Raw genomic sequence first — 10648 nt, forward strand, 5'->3', positions numbered from 1 at the left:
GCATACAATGAGTCCACAGGTCTAAGTGCTAATCCGTTATTCCTGGCCATAATATTCCCATCATTTAAGCGCAGTGGTACAATTCTTCCCAGTCCAATAATATTAATAATATCGGATTGGTATCGAGTCCTAAAGCAAATAGTCCCTAGGTTTTTAAGATAGAAGCTCTGACACAACCAAGGTTTCACATAAAATGCATGAATCAGTATGTGGGACTATGCCGCACCTGTTGCAATAGTAAACAGCATTATCTTCACATAGCGCGATAGCAAAAGTATACAGCTCAATAGCCTCGTTATAAAGTTTAGACTGCATCGCCTTGTTACCTGCAAAGTTGCAAAGAGACAAGAAGAACTTTGAAACAGAAGAACAGAATAGGGGGCTAAGTATCATCATACTTCTACTATTCTTTGATAAGGGAAAATATAAAATATTAGTACTAACACAATCAAAGAAGGAATAAATCAAAAGATTACACAAGAAAACTTTCAAAGAGTACAACACGAATAGGCCCACCATAAATCATGGTAATTCTTATAAATTCTTTGATAGGTTGCAGTAAGGATAATATATAGAGGCAAAAGTTTATTTTGCCAAACTAGCTGCATTACAATTTCTATGGCACAGGAACAAAAATTCATTGATTTACAACCATGAAAACATCTCCATTCGAAGACCAAGGAAATAATTACCATAAAACTACCAGATAAACAGAAAGAGTTGTCAATTACCAAGATAGCAATATGGATATACCAGTGAAACGTAAAAAATAAAAAGAGAAAAAAGGAAAAGGAAATGGAATTTTGGATAGACACATGTAATCAAAGAAAGTACCTTGTGATTTTAATGTCTCTGCCAAGTTTTTCAGGTCATCTCTCTCGCATCCTGATTTTTGCATTTCCTAAAACATTTGTCCGTATCTCATCAAGAGTTATTCATGAATAATAAGCATAACAAGATTCAATGCCATCAGACACCCATCAATCACGACCAGTTCACCAAAATTTGAGGGATAAAAAGTAAAATCATCATACAGAATATAGGAATATGGAATTAATAAGCTTTTATTGCACATATAGAAATATTTATCATCCAGTGTATCTGACATTCAAGTGCACTCTATTGGAAACAAATGAAATTAAGGTGAAGATCTTGAATGTACACAACAAGGGATAGTACGGAAGCACTATTTTGATGCATTCAATTGCAAAGTTCACATGTACAATTCATGCCCAAAAATTAAATGAACTATGAAAGTCAACATAATAACACGTACAATTCATGCCCAAAAATTAAATGAACTATGAAAGTCAACATAATAACACGACATCTATTCCTTCACCAGAGAACATCAAGTACAAAACGAGAAAATGTTTGTGTACGATAACCAAATAACTATTACAGTGCTTAACTATTCATTGATCATTTTATATTGTGAACTTGGGTAGGCAGGTTTAAAAAGGGTATTTTTGCTCTCCCAAAAAACAGAAAGGCCAAATCTTAAGAGGCATCTGAAGGAAAAGAACAGTCATAGTGCCAACAATTTCTACTTATCACGTAAATGCTAAAACTCATAGACATTGACAAATCTATCATGCACAGACACTTCTATTAAGGCAACGTGTCCGTGTCAAACACATTGTGCGCCCTATCGGACACCTACACTCCTTGGACCCTCCATGTCATGGTTTCATTAAGCCACATGCCATGTCCTATTTTTAAACTTATATATTATTTATATTTCTAATGCTCGAAGGATACTTTAAAGGACATCTCCTGGGAAAGTGTTCGATATGGCAGGGCATGAGCGTGTCCTTTATTTAAAAAATAATAAAAAATAATATAAATAAATAAATTATTAAGAATATAAATTGCCATGCTCATGCCCATGTACATACAGCATGGTTATAAATTGAATTAAGCTCTTAGATGCTATTGCTTACGAAATCAAAACCACAAAATCAATCTAAGAGATTACCACAATCCAGTGCTTACCCAGCCAACGTCCCGGTTACCAACTTAGCTGGAACTAAAAGGTTAAACTTAGGAAAATATGGCATGATGATTGGGAACCACTGAAACTATTCTAATACACATAAAGATGATAGTTTGAAATGCACAGGGGAAAGTTTGGATTTCCATTTAATGTGTGAACCTGAACATTAACCACATGCTTAACAGGTGAGAAATTTGACTTCAATATCTAAATAAAAAATGATGAGAAAAATGCAAGTGATAGATCAGTAATTATAAGTTTACTTATCGCAAGTTATTCATGTGCACAAAGATTTCTATATTCCCCCGTAGGGCACCAAGAGTTAGTTTATAGAACATTACATCCACAGCATTATGAAATATATGTGTTGCTCTATCCAGCTGTGCGTGATCATCTTTTCCATCAGGCATGCTTTTGAAATAATGAATCTTTTCCAGAGCACCAAAAAATTGCCCAAAAAGTTCATCTTCCCCTGCCAATGCATGGAAAAAAATAAATCAAGTTTTGGCATCAAGTTTTAGAAAGAATTAATTTTTTGTTGCCAATTATGCTTGATGGAAAATTACTTAAGAGACAATATTAACTACTAAAATTGGTGCCAGCGCTATGGAAATCATTTCGAGGCATGAATCAGAGCAAGGCCACGTGAGATAATCCTTCATAAAGAAACTTGTAAAGAATAAACAAATTTTGGCGGCTACAAATATCACACTTTCACAAATGGATGTATAGGCAGGTTCACTTAGGTTTAGACGACATTGAAAACAAATCACCACAAAATGGTTTGAAAACCTGTTCAAATACTACTGGTCAATTCAGATCAGGTTGACCTGCCAAACCATACTTTTCCCTTTTCCACTTCATACCACTTTTCTTATATCCTTTTCCACATTTTGGCATGCAGACCTCTCAGGTTTTACTCGTCAAGTGTCCACCAACAAATAGAAGATGCTCAAACTTGGCACATCTTCCATCTTTAACTCTTTGAGTGAAACTTCTGCAGATAAGTGTTGCGAAGATAAAAGAGGATTTCATGCTTGTGAAGAAAATTTAGTCCGAACCTTGTAGAGGATTTTATACCATGGTGGGATTCTATTGGGAACCCATTTTCAACTGGCTGGACAGACTCCAATATGATTAGCAGGTTTAAGGAAATGCAACACAAGTTTTGATCCACTTACTAAATCACTTGTCCAAATCCATAAATCTAAGTAGAGCATATGGCCATGACAGTGGACCCAGATTGAGATTGGCATCCCGATTTTCTCTTCGCTTGGCTATTGCTCCAAAATGTCTCTAAAAAGAAAATGTGCCATTTTATCCTATATACTGTTGTACTGTGATTTTGATTCATTGAGCTTCATCTGCTCTTCATATTTTCCTATATGTTTATAAGAAAAAACTTTTAGTGCCAATTTTGTCAGTTAAAATATTATTCTAGAAAGGCTCCTAGTTAAAAGTGATCAACAATAAAATGATTTTCATGTTTTAAATATGAAATGTTACAGCCGTTCGTGTAATGAAACGACAAGGAAACATATGACAAGTAACAATGGAATATTTATTCGCTGTATATATGTATAGACAGAAAGTATAAAGGCAAGGTAAAGCATCAACATAAGGTGTCATGTAAACTTCCAGTAAAATAACATCGCTGAAAGGGGTTTAGTCCTACCAAGTGAATGAGCTTCTCTTGTCAAATCCTCACCCTGATTAAGAAACAAAATAAAGTCAATTCACAAAATTCTGAAACTACACCAGACATGATACAGAAAACAATGGACACATCAAATTTTGTTCTCTGCACTATTCAATTTCTTTATTAACATTTCTGTAAAGAGGACACTAATGGATTCTTGTTTCCATTTTCTCTGGCATATAGGCAGGAAAACATAAAACAGAATTTGAAAATGCCTTCCAGTGATGCCCTATTTTGGTGCGTTCATTTTAAAACCCACAAAGATTATGTAAATATCACAGATATAAATATAGATATCACAAAAATTAATTTTTTTTTATTGGTAATCATCATTTAATATGAACAGCTAAAGGATGAGGACACTACCGACGACCGTGAACCCTCTGATGTAGAAGGTACATCTGAAGCTCCCACATTATTACTCCCATTCAGCGTAGTTTCTTCCCGAGAACGAAATGTATCTATTAATGAATCACCATTCCGCTGGCTCTCAACTTGAGAGGGATCAATCTTAAAAACCTCGGCCAAACATTCCCTAGCAACCTCAAGCGCTTCGCTATCTACTCCAGGTGCAGGTTCAACTGCACAACACATACAAAACAAAACAAACAGTGCCTTCAGTGTGTGGTGTGTCTCCTTATGAACTGAATCTTGTGGGTTGACTTCAAGTTCAGGAACATACTTAAAACGAATTAATTATCCAGAATAAAGTTTATAAAATTTCAAAATTCACGCTAAATTATTTAACATTTAAAAGACAAAATACTCTACGAATGGAAGAATTCGACCAAACTGAACAAAACTAACGGAAACGTGCTTTTGTACCGGAGTTGAGGAAGTTAAGGAAGGAGACGGCGATGCGGCGGGAGAGAGCGGAGTCCGAGTTCAACTTCGCCATAGACGGTGAGAAGAAAAACTGCAGCGGCTTTTAGGGAGAATGTACCTTTTTTTTAAGGACTCCTTTGACTGTGCGTTTATTCTTTTCCTCGCCGAGACAGGCATTGTGGGATCACTTTTTTCTTATTTTTCATTATTATTATTCTTTTCGAACTAAAAATGTGACATTTTGATGCTTCACCTTTTTCCCTCATTTTAAAATAAAATTCTTTAATTCTCGTAATCATGTTTAATTATATATTCACACAATAATATATCTTACACGTAAGTTTCAAAAAAAATTTACTTTTTAACTATACATTGTTCAAAAAATCACTGTTCAAAATTTTCATTTTTTCCTCAAAAATACTTATGAATAATATCCTTGTTAAGCTTTTTATGCATTATTAAGATATTATTTAATTGATTTTTGTCATTTAATAGAAATTTCTGCACTTTAATTAATATTCTATATTTTGTGATTCTAATGTTGTTAAATAGAACATTTTATAGAAGTGATTACAGTTGGATTGCATAAAGAGTTCTCTATGGATGATGAACATGATGTCGAATCTAATGAAAATGGTGCAGTAATAATTAGAAACCAACAACTCGCACCGTCTTGTGATTCAGGAACAAATCCTCTATTGGCTCAGAAGGTCGTCAGTCTAAGTTCTTCCAGAGAAAAAGAAACAATTACTGGATGTAGCATTGCTAGTGCTAATACATCGACATTCTCAAGAGCTGCCTACCACATTGAACACTGCAGCTCCAAGGTGCTTTCTTAGCCTTTCATGAACTCATACGCATATTGACTTCTATTATGTATTTGCTTTCTTTTGATTGAGAACTAACTTATAGTTCAGGATATTAAATGTTATTCTCATGGTGTAGAAGTTCTATATTTTTAATTTGGCATAACTTTTATTCGGAGTGCTTATGCTGATTTCTCAGTTTATCTGAAAGAGTATTGATCAACATTTTAGTTTTGTAAGAACTTACGATAAAAAAGGGGAATTCACCTGAATATCTACTCCGAATGTTTTTGCCTTGACACATAGCAAATAACCAGACTAATTCGGATTGCACTTCTGAATTTCATTCAATTATGCTATTTGTTGAGAAAGGACACATTAAATTTCTAAATGCACATTAACACCAAACTATGGATACCTATATATCCCTATGTACTGCATTATGCGTACCTGTCCTTTCAGAATTTTGTTTATTTTTTGTATATGGAAGACTCTTGACCATTACTCTACTCCACAATATAACATTAAGGTAAGAATAAAAAATAATCCAGATATGTTTGCATGTTGATTATTTATCACAACATATTTACTTTGTTTGACAGATAACTTATCTGTTCTGCTCTTTTATTGTTTTATAGGTGGACAATTCTCTCTCTCTCTCTCTCTCTCTCTCGTAACATTTAGCACACATAATGAGTGTGACTATTTTATTTTATTTATTTATTTATTTATTTTTTTGTTTGATCGCTAAGTCAAAATTCTTCTAGTTTCCATTTTTATCTGGAAGTTTCAGTTATTATTGAAATATGTATTACTTGAATGTGGTCAAATATATTCCTAATATGGGCATAACTCTACAGGATTTGGTTGATCTCCAGTCACGGCACTGGTAAGCTCTTCTGGACACAGTTTAACATTCTGATTAAAATTTTGTGTGGTGACGTGGCTTTTTGTGATGTATTTTTTCTCAATCTTTGTTTTTAACTTTTTTTTCAGCATAATGTTTGCTTGTGTTGTTGACCAGAAATTATACGCCCATTTATGCATCATCCCACCCCCGGGTGAAACCAACAAGAAGATAAAATGGGAAAACATGATAGATGAACTCTTTGCGTTGAATGCATCTGATGCTCTTAATCTTTATTTTAACAGAATGTTAGTCCAGTTTTTGGGAGTGTTGTGAATGGAATACGAGAAGAAAGACGTGTATTTCAGTGCACTACTATATGATAAAATGGATTCAACAGGAGATCCGTTATTATAAAATTAAGAAATTTATACCACTCCCCCCTTTCCAAATAGAATAGAAAGAATGCTATAAATAAAGAAACATACTGTTAAATTCTTTTTCTAAGTACTGTGTGTATGCCTTAACAACTAGTTGATCTTTTGTAAAGCACAGCCATGTCCTCATTGTTTAATAGATACCTGGTAAGATAGGGATTCTAGCCATCTTATTGTTTTGCTTTACTAGGATACAATTCAGGAACCTGCCCCCTAACAGGCTTTCCTGCCTTCAGAAAGAGTAATAACTCCAGAAATTTATTGGAATTTTCTTTCTTTCTTTTGAATGGGATCGTGTCACTTTTACCATTATGATCTGCAATAGCATTACTTTTTATAGCTTTCTCATGATATCCTTGTTCAATTGAAATGGACGCTTTGGATTTTGGGGTAGCATAAAAACTGACACTGACATTTATATTGTAATCGAAGAAAAGTGGAAGATAACAAATTAAATCTTAGTTTTTAACTTAACTATTTGACCTTTTAGCACTGAATAAATGTTATCGGCAGTCTTTGTACACTGAACACTTGAAGGAGAGGGCACACATGCATTATGTTTCTCTAATAGATTAAGATGTGAAGCGAAATCCTTTTATGTGTTGACTCCACTTGTTCTGCCATGGCTCCCCTTCCCATTGGGCCATATTATGTAAGTCTGATGCTCAAGTAAAATCTCTCTAACATGGACTGTTGCAGTGATCATGGTGACGACTCTTCTCTTAGTGGTCAAAGGGAAATTGATAAAATCTTGGGATCTGATACTGAACCAGATAACCTGTCAAAGAGAGACTTTTGCATTAAAAAGGTTCCTCTGGCTGGTAATAGTCAATTCTTATGCGTATTAGGAGTCAGATCATTATACAGTTCTATAATTATGTTGGAAGTAATGACAACGTTATATGGTAGCTTTGAGCTTTTTAAGTTTTTAAATGTGTTAATTCCCTTTTACCTTATATGTTACACGTTTTCGTTTGCTTCCTTAGTCAGTGCTTCACGTTTTCTGTTCGTGAAAGAAACTGTATGGGCTTTTCAAACAATCTCTAGAACCAGCACCCACAAATAATACGTCTATGAAACTGGATAATTGATAATATATTTAGATATGGGAATTATGTATATTCATGGTCAACGCCGTATGATATATCGGTATTGGGTTCACCAGTTATCTGGATAATACGATTTGGGCCTTTTCTGGTGTGGTTATAAGAAGCTTTCTGCTCAGACTTTAACTTACGAAGAATCCAGTAAATGGAGCCAGTTTGCACACAAGCACATGTTGAAGTGTAACATTTTTCCACTGTCCCTAGGATTTTGAATAATTTACAAGTGCATGTATAGTGTAGTTTATCATTTTGTTTTGACTTCTGATATTTGCCTACAGTGAAAATGAAGAAGGGGCGGAAAAGTGTTATTGATACGTCAGCATCTGAAGTCATCGATACAAATGATGCTGTAAGATTTTCTCTGCAGTTCTCTCTAATTTCTTTCTTGTAAGAAACATGTACTAGCCCAAATCGAATTGTTGAAGATAATATTTAATAAATGTGATCCTATCTAAAGTTTTAAGCATTTAGATCAAGTGGTTCAACGTGTATTAGAGCAAGTAAAGATCTTGAGTTCAAGTCTCACCATCACCTATTTAAATAAATTGTCCACTGTGATGCTTTGAAGGGAGAAAATGAATTTCACATATATGTGAGGGTGCATGTTGAAGATAATATTTAAACGATATACATGTGACCTTATCTAACAAATTAAGCTTTTAGATTAAATGGTTCAACAAATTGTAAAATGAGGAAGGTCAGAATCATTGAATACTTTTGATAATTTTTTTTACTCATTTGATGGATTTAGGAAAGATCTTGTTGATTATAAACAGAATTGGATAGAGAACATGAACAAAACATTAGCATAAATGTCATGGACAATTTGAAAATTTAGTACTTAGTGGTGACTTGAAACTTGATGAAGAACTTTAACATTGTTATTTTAGCATAGCAGCTGGGCACCAAAACCAACATTGATGTGTTTTGCAGTAGGATTGGATGGTACTCGGACAATTTTAAGGAAGAAATAGTAGCTAAAATCTTTTTCATATCTAAGTACTGTTCAATAGTGTGTACGTACCAAGCATGTAAATTGCTGGCTTCCTAGGTTCTGTATGTCTTAACATTTGGGTGTTAAATATGACAAGAAATATGGAAAACCGTTAAGTTTTTGTTTCCAGCAAAGTCCATTGAATGATTTTTGTCTCCACGGTCAATTCAACATTAATCTGAACACATTAAACAGTGTGATGTTGGCTTCTTGTATGTTTAATTTTTGTGACGCCCTGTTGTTTCCTTGCTGTAAGTTACACCATCCATTCTTTATTTACTTGCTGTTTCATATTACTCATTCCAGATAGCCAGGACTCGGAGGCGAAAAGTTTGACACATGGGTAATATAACATAATCAAAGGTTAACTTTCCTGGACAAGGGCTGTGGGTCTGTAGTCAAGTTTGAATGCACATTACTGTCATTCAGCTCAGATCAACAGGTTTAAAGGTGTTTAGTTTGATTTATGGAAACAAAGAGGCTAAAGTTATAGCTGAGATTATTTATTTCTGTCCTTTTTGTTGCCATTGATTTGATGGTTTATTACAAGATGTCTTGTTCGTAGACCTCTAGAATTTTATATAACTAAACTTGATACCAGGAGACTTGTTTTTTTGATATTCGAACAAGTTACTTGTTTTCAGTGATATCTACTTTTTGATAGAGGAATGAATATAAAATTAGTGGTATGTAGATATTAATTCTCAATTTACAGTGTAAAGTTGACAGATGAGTTACTCTTATTACCATTCTACATAAATATGTATGCCACATATATGCTAAATCACTCACAATTTCAGTTACAACTCCCAAGTTACTTGTTTTAAGTTCCTTGTTTTTAATTTTAATTAACTAAGAAGTTTTACTTTTTATAATTTAATTACTTACAAAAGTTTACTTATAATTAATTTTTTTTACATATAAGTAATTAAATTCAACTAATATTTCCCTTATTATTCATGACATGGTGAATGATTGTGTAACGCCACAAATTTAGATACCCTAGATTTAAAATTATTATTATTTATTTTTATCTTAAAATTATAACCGAGGAAAAGTGATTTAGATTTTTCTTTGACTGAATAAACGTTAATGACTTTTATTTATGAAAAGAATTTGTAGAATATTTAAATTAAATGTAAACTTTATTTCAAAATGAAATTAATATTTAAATGTGTTAATATGAAAATTGTCTTACAAGTAGCCTCGAATCATTTTGTCATCTTGTGAAAATTGGATGGAATTAAATGGAATCATAATTATTAAAATTGGATCAGATTGGAAACCTTTGAACTAGATGGTCGTTCGATCCAAGTGCATTAATTGGTCAAATAAGCAAAGGAACATTTCAAGAATCGATTAAACAATTCAATAATCATTCGATTATGAAGGGTTTAAGAGGAAATTGAAATCTATTCAATGTGTGAACCTGATGGTTATCAATGTTCAATGTAAACTGCTTTTATGTTTCACGTCAAATCGTCGCAGTATCAACCAATAGGCGTGCAATTTTGGTCCATCATTTTTAATTTCTCATAATTTAATCCTTCATCCAGCACGAGTTCTGAAAATTTGCAATCAAAATTTTCAATTATTGATTTTAATCCTCAAACTTGTGAGTCTCCTCCGATTGCTCCCTAAGTTCTTCATATCGAATAATTGCAATCCGTTTGATCATTAATGACTCCTAATCAACTCCAAAAAAGCTCTAATTTCACCTTTTTTTTCACGTCAATTTCATCCAAAAGTACCCAAATTGAGGTTTTACCAACAATTAACATAATCTAACCTAATTTTGGTAGATACCTACTCAATTTAGCAATAAGTAAGGTAGTATACAAGCCCAAATAAGTGCAAGATTTTCCCTCATCATTTATCCATTGCTCCTCTAACATGTTAAAAAAGTATCTTAGTTATAAACGAAATATCTCCAAAAAA

At 33.3% G+C, this 10648-nt stretch overlaps 2 protein-coding genes across 2 annotated transcripts; one reads left to right on the top strand and one right to left on the bottom strand.

The window, feature by feature from the left end:
- Positions 1–138: 138 nt before the first annotated feature.
- LOC111377726 (small glutamine-rich tetratricopeptide repeat-containing protein-like) lies at positions 139–4705 on the bottom strand. The gene is made up of 6 exons (XM_023000856.1): positions 4521–4705; positions 4062–4276; positions 3672–3705; positions 2338–2468; positions 835–901; positions 139–326 (listed from the first exon to the last, which is right to left on the bottom strand). The coding sequence occupies exons 1-6, from the start codon at positions 4591–4593 to the stop codon at positions 154–156; spliced, it is 693 nt and encodes a 230-aa protein (XP_022856624.1). The 5' UTR covers positions 4594–4705; the 3' UTR covers positions 139–153.
- Positions 4706–5094: 389 nt separating this feature from the next.
- LOC111377727 lies at positions 5095–9373 on the top strand. The gene is made up of 5 exons (XM_023000857.1): positions 5095–5347; positions 6187–6215; positions 7310–7431; positions 7995–8065; positions 9017–9373. Exons 1-5 carry the CDS (start codon positions 5120–5122, stop codon positions 9044–9046), a joined length of 480 nt encoding a protein of 159 aa, XP_022856625.1. The 5' UTR covers positions 5095–5119; the 3' UTR covers positions 9047–9373.
- Positions 9374–10648: the final 1275 nt, after the last annotated feature.

The sequence above is a fragment of the Olea europaea genome, unplaced genomic scaffold (genome assembly GCF_002742605.1).
Source record: "Olea europaea var. sylvestris unplaced genomic scaffold, O_europaea_v1 scaffold1712, whole genome shotgun sequence".
In the NCBI taxonomy this organism is placed as follows: Eukaryota; Viridiplantae; Streptophyta; class Magnoliopsida; order Lamiales; family Oleaceae; genus Olea; species Olea europaea.

Bases quoted from the DNA above. Each gene is read 5' to 3' on its own strand.
- LOC111377726 (XM_023000856.1), bottom strand. From the start codon at position 4,593: ATGGCGAAGTTGAACTCGGACTCCGCTCTCTCCCGCCGCATCGCCGTC. The intron at 2,469-3,671 runs GTAGGACTAAAC...ATGCATTGGCAG, and splicing joins AAGAGAAGCTCATTCACTTG to GGGAAGATGAACTTTTTGGG. The intron at 327-834 runs GTACTTTCTTTG...GCAACTTTGCAG, and splicing joins AGAGACATTAAAATCACAAG to GTAACAAGGCGATGCAGTCT.
- LOC111377727 (XM_023000857.1), top strand. From the start codon at position 5,120: ATGGATGATGAACATGATGTCGAATCTAATGAAAATGGTGCAGTAATA. The intron at 7,432-7,994 runs GTAATAGTCAAT...ATTTGCCTACAG, and splicing joins TAAAAAGGTTCCTCTGGCTG to TGAAAATGAAGAAGGGGCGG. The intron at 8,066-9,016 runs GTAAGATTTTCT...TACTCATTCCAG, and splicing joins TCATCGATACAAATGATGCT to ATAGCCAGGACTCGGAGGCG.